We start from the raw sequence: 18410 nt of genomic DNA on the forward strand, positions 1-18410 counted from the left end.
GACAACTGGAGGACCAGGCCTTTTGTGGAGCCCAGTGAGCTGATCTCTGTGTCTTTGCGATCACCATGGCAGCAGAGGAACTGCGCTGAGGAGGAGAGAAGGGGGTGTAGTTAGAAACAGGGTGGTGTGTGCAGGCAGTGAGATCGGGAGGGAAGAAGAGAGCGACGAGAGGAAGCGGGAGAAAACCAATTTTTTTTTTTTTTCCACAAAGAGGAGAAGAGAGAAGCAGAGACGAGGCTGTCATTTTTGTTTTTGTCTTTTCGCTGTCAAACATGTGTCTGAGTTTGGTGATGCTCTTTCTCTGTCTCTCCCAAACAGAGCCGGCTGAAGTTTGGGCTCAGCAGCAGACAGGTGAGCGCTGTGTGTTTTACATACATCATTGCTTTTGCTTCTTTTGCCTGATCTGGTTGCAAAGATGCTTTAGCTTCCAGGTGTTTTTTTTATTTATTTTTGCAACTTCCTCATTTCTTTATCATTTTCTGTATGTTTTGAAGCCTGTGCAGGGGTTTTTATAATTGGCTATCACAGCCATTTTCCCCATTTATTCTCAAGCTAAACAATCAGTTAACATTCTTATTTATTAATCTCTTTTTTATCCTGATGCTACATGTGCGACTTTGCATGCTATTTTAATTTGCTCTAAGCCACCAAACTTCAGTGGGAATCTTTATGGAGGGGCAAATGGGTATGCCATGCCCTATTCAGTTTACACACAACAAGTGAATGACCTAGTTTACAATAAAGTGCACAATAAAAATACCCTCTTCCACAAGCATGCAACCGAGTCTAAACAGCAACCCACAACCAGCCTGTCTGAGGTTTAAAATTAGATTTAGACTTGTTTTTCTTCTTGCCTCCCTGCAACAGTTTGGCACAACTTTTTAGGAGGCTGTTGCAGAGAGGACATGAATCTATCACTCGCTGCATTTCTTGATGGAAACGCAAGTATGTCACGTAATTGTTGGGACACATGTTAGCTGATTTAGGAATCTGAGTGGTCAGTCTCCCTTCTTGCATCCACGCTCATCCTGTAAGTGATTCCTGATGTAAAACCGCTGTCTCAGGACGAGATGTAACATTAATTTTAAAATTAGTCATACTTCTTCACAGTGATGGAGTTCATGTTATTTCATTAAAACACTGGAAAGTTTATGGGAGTTCTTCTGCATCAGAGTGCTGTGGAGGAGATATGTTCTTGCAGCATAAGAGGTCAGCTGTCTTTGTTGACCTAACATAAGCCTCCTTTCCTTTCCCCCCATTCGTTCTTATCTGCACTGCCACTCAACATTATATACCGATCAGCTTTTTAAAAATGACTTTGGCCCTGAAAGTCATCAACATCATCTGAACCAGACTGTAAAAACACAGCGCCCCGAGCTTAAAATGAACCGTGTACCCAGGAATGACCTCAGTGTTTGGCCTCTTGTCTCTTGTCCTGCTGAGAAGTTTGCTTAACAAATAATCTGAAGCTGATCCAGGCGTTTTGGAGCAAAGCATTAAAAAAAAAAAAAAATGGAAAAAAGAGGAAAAAGTGTGACGGATTGTTTTCTGAGTCTGAACCATGAATAAGATGTTATTGTCTGTGGACTTTTACTTTATAAAAGTCATGTGTAATTTCACTTGTGATAGCAAAACATGGACATGTTTTAGGAAAGTGGCAGGAACAAAAAACAGTTATCTGCCAACAGCTGAGCAACTCTGAATTATGTAGTCATTTGGAAGAGGGCTTGTATGGGAAATAGCTGTGGTCTGAACTCTGTCTGCTTTAATCCTGTCTCTTATCTGAAAATGAAAAGCAGAAATAATATCCGTGTATTGAATGCAGAGATTTTGTTTCTCCATAAGAACAGCGAGGCAATCGGTGTTTTCTTAACAAAGACTTGTCTCTTGCCTAATAGTTTAATATGTGCTTTCTACTGAAACTGCATTTCTGCAATTCAGGCATCTTCTTTGAAATGAACTGGGGGATGTTTGAGACTTCATGCCAACTCCTTGAGCCTTTGCTCAGGAAGGGTGTGTCCTCTCAGACCACTGAGAGCTGACCACTTGCAGAAAAAGGCAGTTAAATGTTGTGGTTTGGTAGCTCCTAAAAGAGTGGGCAGAGGTCAGTTTTCATTCCAAAACATCTGCATGGTTAGTGCTGAAAGGGGTTTCTCTTTTACCTCGTGGGTCGCCCCCCCCCCCCCCCCCCCCCCCCCCCAAACTTCAACTCCCCGAAACAAACTTTTCCTAAATTCATATTTCCTACATCCTTAACCATATTTGGTTTCATTCTTAAACATTTTTTTTTTTTTGGCATGTTTGCACAGAGCAGCTCTGTGCAGATGCTGAGAGAGGACATTATCTATTCTTAGGTATTATCTCCTAACCAAGGACCCACCCTGTACTTTTTCACAAAGCAAGAAAGGTGCACAAACCAAATCTTGACACTTATTCACCATTTAAACCTCTTCCTGTTGCACTACCTTTCTCGTGAGGATCATTTTGTGATGCAGACACCACATTTCTATGCTATGTTTGCAATTATTTGCAGTCTAACTTTAGTCTAACCATTTATTTTTATATCTTTATATCTTATAATTGCTAGTCTTCCCAGCATTACTATTGACTTCAAAGTCACAAAGCATATTTGAAGGGAATCAAAGTATGCTTGGGGCTATTTACCACTAAAATGAGCTCAGAATGGAGGAGCGATCGCTTTGTTCAAGTCTCAAAGTATGACTGAAAAGGGGGATTCTTCCCCCCCCCCCCCCACTATATATAATCTTCTATTCCAAGGAATGATAGATATCCAGCAGATTGGGCTGTGTTATGTAGAGTTTCTACTAGACCGCTTGCAGAGTCTGACTCAGATCTCATTGCTTTGTCTGCCAGTGAATTCAATAAAACTGCTTGGGGGGTGCAAGGGGGAGATGACAACTCAAGTAGATATCTTAAGTTCATATTTAGTGCATGCACCCCTCCCAGCTTTTGTTAACCAGAATGTGTTTATCTGATGTACTTTAGACCTCAACAACTGTGCAGACATCATTTGTGCTCTTACCTCATAGATGCCACTACAGGGCGGACCCAGTACTTAATCACACGGTCCAGGCGTAATACACAAGCTGCCACAAACGCATTGACACGCAGCGCTTAATTGAATCAAAGGGTGGAGAGAAGCACACAATGAGCTCCCTATGAGGTCAAAACATTTGTCACTTCAGAAAACTGTTAAATGACAGTAGTTTGTTGTAGTTTTGGTGACTGTGGAAGACATCAGTGTTATAACAGTGAATGCAGAGCGATGTTTAAAGCAGGCCTCGCCAGTGTCCCACACAGTCTGAACTCTGGGGGTTTGGCACGGGACAAAGCTGAGGGACCAGCAGGCCTGTGCTCTCCTCCCACACTCAAGGCATCAAACCAACATCAACTGACATTTTACTGGCAAAAGAGGAGCTCCACTGGGTACTGGCACCCACTGGAACCCCGGTTATGGAAACATGGCCAAATTGAAAATGTCATAGTCAATATATAAATTTTGCTTTCCTGGTGATTGTCTAATTTTTCTCTGCTGAGACTGCTTTCTGGTTAACAATGAACATCTGGAGAACTGCAGCAAGGAAGGATTAAGTTCTAGTCTGTTAATTTGCTCATTAACACGAGCTAGAGTGGGAGACGTGTGCATGTGCTGTCCTTAATTAAGCTTGAAAACAGGAGTAAAAGACGAGTTAAACAACGCACACTGTTCTACGCTACAGGCAGACTGAGTACGCTTTTCAGCTACATACACCTTTGAGCTCTTGCAAATCCTCAAATCTACAGTGAATTTTCAAGTCAAAGTGAAGACATAAGCAGACCCACAATACACAGCAGTTAAGCTTGGATGCCACTGCTGTGTATTCAGCTCCGGTGTGCAGCGAGTCACCTCAACAGGTGGCTTCAGCTAGTTTCTACTGCTGCAAAGAAAAACTTAATTTTGTCCGATTTTCCACTCAACAATTAAACTCTAATAACTCAGCCGCTCAAGTGCATTCACGTTTAAATTCTTTTCTGCTTCGTTTCGTGGTTGTCGCTTAGCCGTTAGCTCACTGATGATGGGGGTTACCAGTGTTCGCTAACGTTAGCATGACCTGGAGAACAAACAGGTACACGTCGACGAAGTTACAACAACCTGCGTTTGAGTTGTAGTTAAGCGTGTGTCTGAGCTTAGGTTTCCTAACCGGACTACTGGAGGTCCGGCAAGTCCCCCTGCTCATTTTTAATCTGCTCAGCTGCTTAAGACTCCCTGCTAGAAAACACCGGAGCAACAGAGACTAACTCTTCGCGGCAGCCGGGCTGACCACGGCAGTTCATTCACGATGATTCTCACAGGAAACTGAGCTCGACGGGGTGATTATCTTGGCTTTTTTGACCGGAGACCTTTGTAACGCTACCTGAAAATTCCTCTGTAATTTGCTGAAAGCCTGAAACACAAAACAGCAAACGTTTAGTACAGAGGAAGCCCCTCATTTAGGGTTAGATGAGACACCCCGTAAAGGAGTCCCCCTGCCTCGGGCTTATATAGGCAGCGTGTGACGTCATCGACGTGTCCCGTATTAAATGGAAAAAAACCGCAAGTCCCGTATTAAATGGAAAAAACCCCAAACAAACAAAACCAATAAACTATTTTAGATAGACAGATTTCTTAAAAAACGAAATGATGGCTATTAATTACTGAAGGCAGGAAACTGGAAAAAATGAATATTGCACACAAGGGTTTGTCCTTGAAGTTATGGCCCCACAATACATTGCAAACTGGCTCGAACCACTGCAGAGATCACTCCAGGATGCTGAAAAAGCCAGAGTGTGTTTTGACAAGCCCATAAAAGGAAAATATAGAGAAATATTAGAAAAAGTGTGAGGTATAAGCCTAGGAAAAAAATCTGATAAAGTGCTCAACACCATCTTTTAAACATGGCAGAAACATGTGATGGTTTGGAGGTGCTTTGGTGGTAGTAAAGTGGGCTACTTGAATAGCATAATGTTTCCTCAATGACCAAAAACACAGCTGCAAACTATGCAAGAACTATTTAGAGCGCAACCTTTTTTTTTTTACACAGAGTGGAGCAGATGTGTGTGTGGTTGTGATGTATTTTTCTCAATTTTATATCACACACGGCTAAGTTCAAAATCAGTTTAAAATCTGTGCTGAAGATATTAAACAACATAGCATAGTTTATCAGTCACCATTTCCCACATAAAGTCCACAAAAATGGTTTCAAGTGGACGACCGACTCTTCAGAGTTCAGTGGAGGCATTGTTCATTGTGTGGCTTCACATGTAGAGCCGCATCAGTTCCTGAGGTTGTGCAAGGACAAAGCTGTCCACAGGTTTACAACCAGCTGTCGGTATAAACATACAGCAGACATGCATTTTCCACACTCCATAAGAAATTACAGGATGGTGCTCTAAGAAATGCCTAAAATTAACCAGGAATTTGTGGCTTGAAAGAAAGACAAGTTGTCAATTAAAACACCCAAAATTCTAAAACAAGTCCTACCTACCCCAGTTTGCTTACTACAGTATGGGTTTCTTTGTTTGTAGGGTCTGACAGTTCCTTCCGAGCATCAGTAAATATTATTTGTTTTCATTCAACAAGGGGCTTTACCTGACAAGGCTACAGCTGATATGGTTTGGCTGACTGACCGAGCAGTGAGCACGACCGTAAACACCATCAGTTTGAATAAAACTGACATCCACAATGTTTATTATGCATTCTATTTTTGAAGTCAGTGAACTGAAACCAGCAGATTTATATAATGTGAAATGTAAGCTGACTAGGACAGCAGTGTAACATCATATGCATTATTTTGGACAGATGATCGGTACAGTGTGGTCCCACTGCAGCATGAAAGGTCTACTGGAGCTGACACCAGTGCTTACAGAACCCTGAGGTCATCACCAGGCCACACTAGAGTAAGCAGGGCAGTCCTGGGTGGAGGACTAAGCATCAACACCCTGCCAGACAACAGGACACGTGTAGTGGTGAGTGACACACCACAGTGTTTCTTATGACTATAATGGTTTGTGGCATTTAATATGTTCTTGGCTCATATCTGGTTGTATTTGTTTTAGTTGGAGTTAAACACTGCCCTCTTTTGGAAAGAAACATTTACAGCATATTATTTAACACCTGAACTCTATTATTTAACCGTGCTCTGTGCGAATTTTTGACGCATGTGTGGCACATTCTGTGAACACACTTTTAAACCTCTGATCTCCTGTGTTTTTCTGTCTGGAAGGAGGATTCTGGCAAGTATTACACGCGGCGCATATTTGGCCCCGAGGACCAACGTACGGAGACTCTGTGGATAGACATGAATGATGTCCGGCACGGTCAAGTTAGAGTCCATGGAATTCTGTCAAATTCATACAAACAGGCTGTGGTGAGTCTCACACACAGAAACAAATGGACTGTCTCACTTCCCTTTTCTTCTTAACCCAAAAAACTGAATATTTAGTAAATTGTGTAGTTGGTATTGCCCTGTTCCAAATCTTGCCTTTACTAAATTAAAAGTTATAATGATACAAACCTTAGAATATTAAGTCCTTGTGATGACCACGTGATACATAAATATGTTTATGTTTCTCACTTTGTAGACTGTTTATCAGACAGCAAACTGGGAAAATGTTAATCACAGACAGGCTGCTTCCAATCACACAATTGACGTCCAATTCCTGTGCAAACAATCCGACCAGTTGCAAGTTGTGCGCTGCATGTGTGGGGGGTATAGCTCAGTGGTAGAGCATTTGACTGCAGATCAAGAGGTCCCCAGTTCAAATCTGGGTGCCCCCTCCTTTATGATACAAAATATGCACTTTGGCTACTTTGTTAGTAGTTTATTTAGGCATGTAGACATGCTCAAGACAACCTACTGAAGAAACTGAGGCTAGAGCTCATGAAAATTAGACAACAGAAGGCTGGAAAAAAGTAGCCTGGTCTGAAGTTCTGCTGCTAAATTTGAATGTTAGGGTCAGGATTTGGTGCAAACAATGTGAAAGCACTGCCATGTATCAATGGCTCAGGCTGCTGCTGGTGGTGTAATCGTGTGGAGGATATTTTCTTGACAACCTTCAGCCCTTAATACCAATTGAGCCTTGCTTACATTACATTACATTGATGAGAAATACCTGAAAATTTACCTTAACATTTGATGTGAGAGCAAGTCAAGATGGAGTTCCCTCTCAAATATATGGTTGCATAACCCTGAAAGCTAAAGGACATGTTGGTACACAATAAAAGCTACAAAACTACCATATAATAACACACCTTAATACAGAGTATCATGTATGCTGAAAAGCAACAAAGTGTGAATATTGATGGCCCTACAGATGTTCAGGTTACATATTATGAAGCAGGAGTTGTTTCACTTCTCAGATCAGATTGCAAATGGATGAATCTAGCAAGAAATATTTGACAGGAGTTTGGAACGTCACATCTGTATATTTGGTTACAGCAGGATCAGTTTCCCAACTATTGCGCTTGACACTGATGTGAGTTTTAGGTATGAATTATAATGTTTTGAATCTCAGTTATTTAGAAGAATATCTGTTTTGGAAAGTTAACACCCAGCCACTGCAACTATCTGTCCTTATGAGCTCAAGTTGTGTCTATAATTCAGCTAGTCCATTGCAAAACAATTACATCAGACAGCATACTGGGAAAATGTTAATCACAGACAGGCTGCTTCCAGCTGCACAGTCAGTGTATGTGCAAATCCTGTGCAAACAATGTGTTGTAATAAGACCAGTCACAGGCAGTGTATGTAGGGGGTATAGCTCAGTGGTAGAGCATTTGACTGCAGATCAAGAGGTCCCCGGTTCAAATCCGGGTGCCCCCTTCTTTAAGTGTTGATCATGTAAACTGATGTTGAGGTGGACATTTTGATTCTACCAAGACAGACACTACATTGAAAAGAAATGGACAGAACTTCAATCACACTGTAAGTGCTCCACGATTTTATTCTTGGACCCTATCAGAGTAGCTCAGCAGGATTCACAGTTCAAAATAATGCTTGTTTATCATATATGATCATTCATACAGGCCCTCAGTTCCTTTCCCATAAAGCCACTCTACCTTTGAGCCTGCTTTCTCATGATTGGCTGCCCCTCACGTACAGCAGTTGGATGGCGCTTCTGCGATCATAGCTAGAACTGTCTGCCTGAGATGTCCATATTAAATGTTGCTTTTGTACAGAGTTTGTGTTGGCAGTTTTGGGGGCTGGGGCAGGGACACCCATCCATCCCTCGTGTTGCGCTCCTTACCCCTAGACTGGGCCGTAACACCTTCTATTTGATTTCATACAGAGCCAGAAATAAGAAAAAACTATGTGAAACAGAGCAGTCTGAAGGCTGAGCTTTTGTTTCATAGGGATGCAGATACACTGACCTCACTGTCTGAAACTTTGGCCATGTTTAATATGAGCATCCGTCACTGTAACTGCGTCTGACAGAAAATAGGTCCAAGCATGGTAGGTCCACTTATCAAGGAATATAACACTGAAGTTTTAATATAGAGAAAGTAGAGCAAACCTTTTTACTGAGTAAAAGTATGCAAAACAAAGCTTTTCCCAGACATTTGCAGCCTCTTTGTGCTCTTTCAGTGACCTTTAAGAGGCAGTTAAGGTGCGTTGGAGTGTAGGGTGACAAAACAAAATGTGACAATAAAGAAATTTCTGTTTTTAAATGATGTCTAATTTTTTTATTTTTTTTTTAAATATCTCTACTTCTGTTTGTGTCTTCTCTTCTTGCAGAGGGTTGCCCTGTCCTTTGACTTTCCTTTTTATGGACATTACCTGAGGCAGATTACCATAGCAACGGGAGGTACATTTTGATTTTCTAACAGATGTTCAAATGACCTTTTGCGGTGTAACAAGGTGTACACAAGTCTTCCATATTTTTCCCTCTGGCCTTTTTCCAGGGTTTATCTTCACGGGGGATATTACTCACCGTATGCTGACCGCAACACAGTACATCGCCCCTCTGATGGCTAATTTTGACCCCAGCTACTCTAAAGAATCCACTGTGCAGTACCTTGATAATGGTATAATCCCATATGACATTTGAACATGTCCTTGGTTCTGAGATTGTGTGAACTTTCTGATTGATTCCTATTTGGCGTTCATTATCTCCAGGTGAGGTCTTCGTGGTCCAGTGGGAGCGTGTCAGACTCCCTGGCAAAGAGTCAGTGGGAGGTTTTACATTTCAGGTTGCTCTTTACAAAACAGGAACCATCACTTTCAGCTACAGAGACGTGAGGAACATTTCTGCTCTGTGCTCTTACTGGCATTCTCAGATCGGATTGATTCATCTTGTTTTTGTAAGCATTAAGCAAAACTTTTTTTTTTTTCTGTTTACCAGATACCTCTGTCAGTAGATGCAATCAGTTCAGCTGAGCATCCAGTGAAAGCTGGGTTATCCGATGCCTTCATGGTCATGTCACCCTCTTCTCACTCAGCAGGTCAGCAGTAAATGTTCACTAGAATCAAGTGCTACCATCAAAAAACAATTTTAAATTATAATATTTCCAATCCAGATCTCCCACAGCAAATGATCTACGAGTACCATCGAGTTGAGATAGACATCACAAAGGTTACGAACTACTCTGCTGTTGAGTTCACTCCCCTGCCTAGTAAGCAAATATCTAAATCTCCTAAGATTTCTTTCCACAGTCAAAGAGTTAAATATCGGCAGCGTTTTCCTTTTCTTTCCCTGTGCAGCCTGCCTTCTGCATAAGAGCTGCGAGCTGTGCCTCTCATCCAGTCAAACCTCTGGATGTAGTTGGTGTCATGTGCTGCAGAGGTGAGTGGGGAATTCTGCAAACTGACAGTGTTAGCACAGTAAAGGTTTAACCCTGTATTTCTGGTGTTTTAGATGTTCAGATGGCATGGACAGACACAGACAAGAATGGTTGGATTATGCTTGTTCAGAAGAGGTATAGCTGGACTTTGAGAATAAATATCAGTTTATTTGATCTTTTCCTATCTTTTAATATGAGCTTATTATTTATTGTACGTCTATGGGCAGAGCCAAGACGCAACCTGTGAGGATTACTCCAGGGGTGACAACTCCACTGGGGCCTCCATTACACCAGAGACCGAGGACATGACGCCTCTAACTCCTCGACAAAAAAACTGTGAGAGTGATGGTGAGAATATAGGATTAAACTCCACATGTGATGTATTTCAAAACTCCAGTGATTCATTTGGTTGCTCAGTAAAAAAAAAAAATACATTCTACAAAGGAAATTTTTACTTTCTTTCAGATGAATCTAAACATCAAATTTTCAAGAGTGGTAGTGGTGAGTACTGTTTGTAGGAGCTGCTATGATTAGGACTGGGAATGATTTTTAAGAATTTGTCTTGGTTCCAGATGTAAAAACAGACTCTTCCAGTAAGAGTGCAGGGCTGGCTAACACAGGAGTGATAGCTGGCATAGCAGCTGCCCTGGTGCTGCTCTTGGCTCTGATACTTGTTGCTCTTTACATCAACTACCATCCTTCTACTGCATCACCGCTTTACCTCATTCAGGTGAGCGCAATACATATCCTGCAACCCCAGCCTGAGTCAAGCTGATGTTATTCTGTGCATCCACATTATTATGATTATTGTTATTGCTTGATGCTTTTCAGCGACGCAAGAGCTACTGGCCTTCCTTAAAGTTTCAAAAGCAAGATTCTGGTTACACGGAAGTGGAAGGAGGCGGCAGTGAGAAAGACAGCATTGTTGAAGCTGGACCATGTTAAAACCATGAAAAGGAAATTATGGCTCGTGGAGATAGTTGCATGTTGTGCAAATAATTACATTGCAAATTGAGTTCCAAATAAAGGTTTAAAAGTGTTTGAAATACCTTAAAAGGAAGACATTGTTGTTGAATGTTATTTAGAAATTGCATACCCCCTTCACTGCATTAAACTCTAAAAATGCATGCCCCTAAGCTGATATATATACATTTTGCAGTCTTTTTTTTCTCATCAGATAAGCAAAGATCCGAGTGAGCATCACTTTCAGTTCCTGCTGCTTTCGATTGTGATTGTGATGAAGTTCCACTTTTTTGTCTTGCTCAAACATAACCCCATCATTACCTGATCAGTACTCTCGCTTGGAGGGCATGATTTTGTGTTTTTTAATAGAAGGTTATGCATAAAATAAGTGTAAAAATGTACAAATGTTGCGTCTTCACACGTCAGATAACGTAGGCCGATATGCAGATACAGTGCAACTCTTTTGTCAGCAGATGTCCCTCTAAACAAAAGGATCACACGAGCATTCAAGTAGGGCATGCAATGCAGTGAACGTGGCAGATGTGTAAAATCTGATTTGAAAAAACTGGATTGGTGAAGTACACACACGCGCACACAAACTGCACCAATAAAGATGATCGCACAAGTTTGCTATGCGAGCACAGATGGCGCAAATACAGATAAGTTTGGCATGCGCATGCACGGGCGTCGATTAGACCTCCGTACAGTTACAGAAAGCTGAAACTGTGTTGCTTCATTTTCAAGCAAAACAGAGATGCTGCAGACCAGTTCAGTATTTTAAATGCAATCCACGAATGTTCCCGCTCATTCTTTTGCAATTATATTTTTTTAAAGAAAAAACAAACAAACAAAAAACAAAACAAAACAAAACAAAAAAGTATCCTCCTACACCACCTCTTTCCCTTCCTGCTCAGACGGACGCGCGCAGTCGAGGGAGGAGGAGGAGAAGGGGGGCGCGGCGGGAGCGCGCTTTCCGTGTCTGGTTAGTGGACTGACAGCCAGCTGTGCGGCTACAACGACAACAACAACCTCCTGGATTTCCAATATACAACTAAATTCGAGTTGGTCTGCTACTGCTCCTAATCATACACTATAGCTGTTTTTCGAAGCGAGCACTCGACAGCACACAGCTACGATCAGTATCATCGGCGGTTTCTGTTGCTAACTAGCTAGAAGAGCATTCCTCCAACATGAATCCGTTGTGTAGCAGATGTAATCTAGTCGTTTACCCCACGGAAAAAGTGAATTGTCTGGACAAGGTAAGAACAGAAACCGTCTCGTTTTTACATGTTTCTCAATTAAATCAACACTAATACGCTTCAGTAGAGTGGGACATTGACCGAACTTGTTTCTGCTCCCCTAAAACTACACCTTTCACATTTTTTTGTGAATGAATCGAATGCCCCAGCTGGACAGGTATGTCGCTAGCCGTGCAGGCTAACTGCTAGCTCACGTCTGGAAGGCGGTGGCACAACAGTGCGGACTAGAAACCAAATTACACATTATTGTGGTGTTGGTTGGCTATCTTAAGGGACCAGAATTTGTATTTTTGTCCCGAAGATGATAGCCTCGGGCTGTTGTACTGATTTACCCTAACCAGCACTTCACAGTGCTTCCGGAGAGCCGTGCCTGGCCTGGGCCTGGCTGCAACCGCTGCTTTGACGAAAGCTGATACCCAACGTTTTTAACCTCTGTGGCAAATTCATTATATGTATTAACAAATTTATCTTGCGAATACTAAAACACGCAGGACTTAAAAGGAGAACTGTGTAGTCCCATTATCACGTTTTTCGTGTCCAGTACTGTTGAAAACAGGGTGGACTGATGTGGACGTGTCTGTGTCTAATTCACTGGCTAATCCAAGTCAGGGATGATTAGTCGAGCAGCCTTGTTAGTTTTCAGGCAAAGTGGACTCCTAATCTCATCAATTGTATCCACCAATTCACATGGGAGGAACAACTGGTGTTAACATGGGTGTTGCACTGTCTTGTTCCTCTTTCCCTTTGAGCTTTGATGAGGCAAAGGTGGCCAGAGTGTGATGAATATTGCAGCAATCTCTTTCATTGTAAATGTGCAAATAGATAACATACTAGAGTGGGGTCTGGTTGCTTGATATATGAGATATAGGTGATATTTGACCAAAGCAGGGCATGGGCCAAGCAGATAATTTGTCTAAGGAAGGCTGAAAATCATTGAAAATCAATCCCTGTTGAGATGTGTCTTAACTGTTGGGATTGACAGATAAGGAAGGTCTAGAAAGACACATACACAAAGCAATCTATCTAAAGTAACATCAGCTCTGGCTGGATAGACTGCAGCTCTGCTTCATGGTTGTTTTCCCAAAGTGCCCTGTATTCAAATAAATTTATCTCTTCCTGCTTAAATAGCGTAGTACAAGTAATGTTAGCATGCTAGAAAGCTGGTGTTAATGAGAATCAAACTGCCTGAACTACAGCTTGAATGCGGTTTGGAATCTGGGCTGAAGGGGAGTGCATTCCGGCAGACAGACTTTCCTATAAAACGTGCTCTGTCAGAGGCCTGCTGTGCCATCTCCCTGCTCTGAACTGAGCACAGGAGCATAGCCTGCCGTCTGTCTTAACTGCCATTCCACATCAGCGCACACCTCCTTTTAGACCTGCCAAACCAACCTCCCTTTCCCCTTCTCCATGGGACACACACATTGCCATTCTTGTTTGTTTTAAGCGGCCAAGGTAAGGATTTTTCCATGCACTAGGCTACCTCAGGTGAAGGCAGGGGAGCCTAAGGGTTCTGCCACTTCTGCATTAGTAATCTCAACCAAATACCTTAACCTGACAATTTCCTCCTTTTTAATATCCTTCTTTTGAGAGGCTTAACCTCATACCCTTTTTTGTCTGACAGCTGCATTCCTGTATAGCAGGGCTGGGCCACACTAGCAGCCAAGCACACGTAAAGACAGGAAGTGAATTTTAGCTGAAGCTCTTGTTGGTAACGGCTTTGCCTTTTCATTTCAGTGCTTGAAATGCTTGCTGGTAGTAATGAGATGAGATGCACGTTTGACTCAAGTGTCTGATTCATATCTATCAGAGTGGCTTTTTGTAGGTTGAGTTCAGGACAGCTTTTGAACTGCAGCCAATGAAACTTTTAAGAAGGAAGTGTTTTTATTTAGCACACCCTGATATGCAAATCGGACCAGGTCCATTTCGTGTTAAAATGCAATGCCTGGATGAATAAAATGATCAGTGTGTGTTTGTTTTATTAAGAGCTAGATTCAGCACTTCAGCAGGAAGTGTGTATTTTCAGGTTAAACTGAGGATGTGTGTAGAGTCACTGAAACACTCAGCTCCGCAGGAGTGTCTGTACATTTATTCCTGACATGTGTTGTCTGCATTTTGTTTAACTGAAATATGCAGACTAGTACAACCCGCAGGTGAATTCACCGTCCTTGTACATAAGGAGGTTAATTAATAATTAACAGTGTTGTATGTGTGGTTGTACAGTAATTCACAAACTAGTGGAACTGGTTCATGAGTAGTTGTGCAATTTATAGTATTTTCAAATATATGTAAATTGTGAGAATGTGCCTTGTGCATTATGACAGCTCATGTTTGTTTTTAAGTATGAAAAACACACTGCTTCTGCATCTTTGGCTTTGGCGAGTCTGTTAGCAGGGTCAAAATATTTTGATCACTCTTTAGTTGTTTTTTTGTTTTTTTTTTGTTTGTTTTTTTATTGTGGCATGTCAAAAACAGCTTTTATGTAACCAGTTATCTCCCACTTCACACCAGTTTTAACAGGTAAGTCTCGGCCTAACTCTAAACAAGCAGCATTTGAACAGGAAGCCGGAAGAAATACAGATGAACCAAAGCCAGCTGGGCAGTTCTTTTATTTATATGATATGGAAAGATTTTAGAGAGTATACAAAGAAGAAATAATGCTCTGTGCACTTTGTAAGTGCTGTTTAGTGGTGATTTTTGGTTCACATGTTCTAAAATGTTTAGACTAGGACTTTGTAATATGGAATGAATGTCATGCCTGACATTGAATGAATGCTGAATGGCAATATGTGATGCTATGCATATCTGTGTATTTTTATATCAGTATTTTCTATGAGAGAAACATGTGCAATATCACAATCACTGCATTTCAGACTATTCTACAGGTTGTATTTAAAAGTAAAGAGTTTCCCAGTGGAAGTTTTCAGTTTCTTTGAAGTGGAGCTTTTTGAGGATCTGATCCACAGTCTGTGTGTTACCCACAGTGATGGTTAGTGGCTCAAAAGGTAACCAGTGTATTGCTGCAGATGGAGTCTGCAGCAGATTGCATTTTAACCACCTGAAAAATCAATACTGCTTGATGTGTATGCCGTATTTAGAACATTTTTACCGCTTTACCCTCCATTAAACACCTCTTTCTAATGAGGAAATGAAGGTGCTGTACTCGTCAGAGCAACCAGACTGCACTGACAAAAACGGTATTTACCTCGCAAAACATCTGAGATGCTGAGCTAGTGCAGTCTCTGCTGCTTAGTTAATGTTAGTGTGTGACGTTAGTGTTTTAATAGGGGAGCTTGGACCTGAACTAATGTGTTAAAATGCCAGAGTCACAGCAGTAGACCAACATCACCTGTTATCTGCAACATGAAATTACCGGATCTTTTAAAGTTATGACTTTTTTAAAACTGTTACCAAATGAGGTGGTTGCTGTTATTTCATTGCTGTGGAACAATTCTAAGATGTGAGCTTCAGTTGTACTGCTGCTTCTCAATCCCTGGAAGTTATTGGAAATATGGTTAAAGGTCATATGATATTCAAGTTGAGCTGCTTGAGACAGTTTATTCTCAATGAAAGAGCTTATATCATGCTTATGTGCGGCGATGTGGCTTTAAATTTAACAACTGCTTCTATTCAAAGTTAATAAAATGTTTTTCTGGCTTTTCACCTACATCTAACGTTAATGTCTTACTGTTTGTAGTTCAGTCTTATGCAAATTTGTAATTCTGCAAAAGCTACACGATGTGGGTTTTTTAATTTAAATGGTGAGTGTTTGTCTGTGTTTGCACTCTGATATTCCTGTGTGAACACATTTCCCCCCTTACCTTAGTTTCAGAGGAACTTGTCTGCTGCCTTTGCCTATATTTAGACAGATTATTTCCAGAGCTGATTCATGTTATCCAAATGCCACAAGAGGTGAGGACTCGGTGCAGCCGCCACCACCAGTCATATCTCTTTGATGACTCACAGTCACAAACGCGCATTTTACTCAAAATCACCAGAGGTGATTGGAGAGCAAGTGGCCAGGTACTTCTGTGGGGTTGACTGTCCCAACGTATTACGCATTTATTTGTACCTGCGCACATTTCTTGACGCCAGGGGCTCACACTTCAGTTTTTGAGCCACAGTTTTGGTTCATACCTTTGTTTTCCTTTAGAAGGGCTGAAACATAATGGGAGAAAAATAAATTTTACCACAGGCCTGATCACTTGATCACGATTGAATCCTGTAGAAAAGAGAATAAACTCCAGTGTCACTCATGATTGCAGAAGATTTCAGACTCTTTTTGGACAAATTATTGACCAGAATTCTTTTAAAGAAAGGCAAAGAGGTACTTTAAACTCTTTGCATAACCTCTCACCTTGGTTCTTCGAGTTCATGTCATGAATTTTCTTAAAAAAACAAAACAAAATGTGGAAACATCTCTTCATGGGATCTTGCAAAATCCTGAAGGTGTGTTTGGCTAAAAAAAAAACAGTATTTCAGCATTTTTGAGATTATTTTTATGTAAATTCAAGGGCCTCAAATCTAGGCCACATATATTGCTTATTTTTGACTGGATTGTGTTGTAATTTAACAGTAAGGATAATTCCCTGCATATATTCAAATAGATAATTGGCAGACAGGCAGACAGGCATAGAAATATGCCCCAAAGAGAGTGCACATTACAGTCTGGTGTGGTTTGAAAACTTAATTGCATACTGTGGCATAGCCTGTCTGTTCAAATCACAGTCTGCCTGCTGGACAGCAGCAAAGCCCTGGGCTTGGGTAAAAATTAATGGTATCAGTTGGGCTAATAATTAACCTGCCTGCATTAATGAGTTAGTTTCCTATATTAGCACCAGCCAGATGTGCGAACTTTGTCTTTAGGCATGTGCTATCTTGTGCAAGAATAATCATTCACACTCACAGAGCTGCTGTGCATTGTGGTGTGTGTGTGTGGTGTGTTGGTTTTGGCCACTGTTGGAGACAAAGAGCCCTCACATGTTTCAAACTGTACCACTTCCTAAACTGTACTGAAGTTAATTGCTGGATATTTAAGGAAACATTTCATCATGGTCCCAGGAGATGTTCTTCAGTGTTATAATGCACTAAATTCCTCATATGTTTTTATGTCAAAATGATATCAGAGAGTGTCAGTTAGTCAGTGTAGAAAATAACGCTAGCCAAGCCCTTGTGAAAAAATGTGTCTGCTTTACAGGGTCACTCAGGCGTAAAGTCTGGTCCCAGAAATGTATCCTGTCTGCTTACAAGTTTCTGTATGGGGGGGGGGGGGGGGGGGGGGGGGGGGCTTGCTGATAGACCAACAACAGCACAAACTTGTATGGCATACTTTTACGCTGCCTCCATCTGACAACAGAGCTCTTTGCAGGCAGACGGGCCATCCCCGGACTGCCAGTGGACTGTGAACATGCTACCCCTGCAGGACAATAAATTCAACCAATGTATCTATTGGAATCTATTGATAGTGGTCATTTGGTTGTATGTTTTGCTTTAATACTGGACCAAAGTGAGTGACTAATCTGGCCTAATTATCTGGTAATGATGACATTAGAAATGGTTGACACAACAGGCTTGGGGCATTTTAATGCTTCATCTATGGCGCTCCTACAGTCTGTTTTTAGTATGTTATAGCGTGCATCTGGTCAGACTCTGAGTAACTGTCCCTCTGTGTGTGAATAGGTAATGTGTAAAGGGTTACTGGCCTTCCATCTACATGGGATTCTTCTTGGTCTGTTTGTATTTGGTTCTCGCTGAGAGGAAGCTTTGAGGCTGAGTGAGCATCTCTGCTCTTGACTCGATTATTGAGTCCATGCTGACACAAATACATCAGGCATTAAGACATATAACCTACATACAATAATACACACATCTACAGACAGGGTTAATTCTCACGCACACACATAGGCGTGCATACACATCTGCCCTTGAGCTGTGCTGATGCAGGGAGACGAAGCTTTTTTTTTTTTTATGGTGTTTTATTTCTAGGGCTCCAGTTCTGCAGTGTCCTCATTTTCCAGCTGACTGCCAGATCCTGTCTTGGCACCTAAGAGTCAGGTTTTCCTGGAGGTAGACAAGGCTAACTGCAGGATGATTCCTCTAACACATGACTGGGGTGTTTCTCACTCATACATTTCTGTTTGTCTTTTCCTTTCTTAGGCCAAGGCTTGCACGTATAAAGCCTTTTCTACCTTTGCAAGTTTCTCACAGAAGTGGTAAAGGAGGCAGGATAGAGTTGAGGCTACACCCATGTTTTTGTGCACATGTATGGGTTTTTTGCAAACGCAGAATATAAAATAGTAATACCATTAAAAAAAAAAATTGTGCTTGTTTGTTTGTAGGCATACTTGTATCTAGCAATAATCAGCTCCATC

At 41.5% G+C, this 18410-nt stretch overlaps 2 protein-coding genes and 2 non-coding genes across 4 annotated transcripts in view; all 4 read left to right on the plus strand.

Annotated features, from left to right (window-relative positions):
• The first annotated feature begins 35 nt into the window (after nt 1-35).
• Nucleotides 36-10841, plus strand: LOC115784830 (plexin domain-containing protein 1-like). Its single transcript, XM_030736186.1, has 14 exons — nt 36-351; nt 5840-6006; nt 6264-6407; nt 8775-8844; nt 8942-9064; nt 9156-9274; nt 9382-9481; nt 9557-9652; nt 9741-9822; nt 9895-9955; nt 10048-10168; nt 10286-10321; nt 10393-10550; nt 10652-10841. The coding sequence occupies exons 1-14, from the start codon at nt 273-275 to the stop codon at nt 10763-10765; spliced, it is 1470 nt and encodes a 489-aa protein (XP_030592046.1). The 5' UTR covers nt 36-272; the 3' UTR covers nt 10766-10841.
• trnac-gca (transfer RNA cysteine (anticodon GCA)) lies at nt 6746-6817 on the plus strand. The gene has a single exon. It is a non-coding gene; the product is annotated as a tRNA-Cys (tRNA).
• trnac-gca (transfer RNA cysteine (anticodon GCA)) lies at nt 7791-7862 on the plus strand. Its single transcript has one exon. It is a non-coding gene; the product is annotated as a tRNA-Cys (tRNA).
• Nucleotides 10842-11733: 892 nt separating the features above from the next.
• Nucleotides 11734-18410, plus strand: part of lasp1 (LIM and SH3 protein 1) — a 31169-nt gene continuing 24492 nt past the window's right edge. The window contains exon 1 of the mRNA XM_030735289.1: nt 11734-12042. Coding sequence (XP_030591149.1) covers nt 11974-12042 — 69 coding nt within the window. The 5' untranslated portion in view covers nt 11734-11973. The remainder of the gene's footprint in view (nt 12043-18410) is intronic.

This window comes from Archocentrus centrarchus, chromosome 8 (assembly GCF_007364275.1).
Source record: "Archocentrus centrarchus isolate MPI-CPG fArcCen1 chromosome 8, fArcCen1, whole genome shotgun sequence".
NCBI classification, from domain to species: Eukaryota; Metazoa; Chordata; class Actinopteri; order Cichliformes; family Cichlidae; genus Archocentrus; species Archocentrus centrarchus.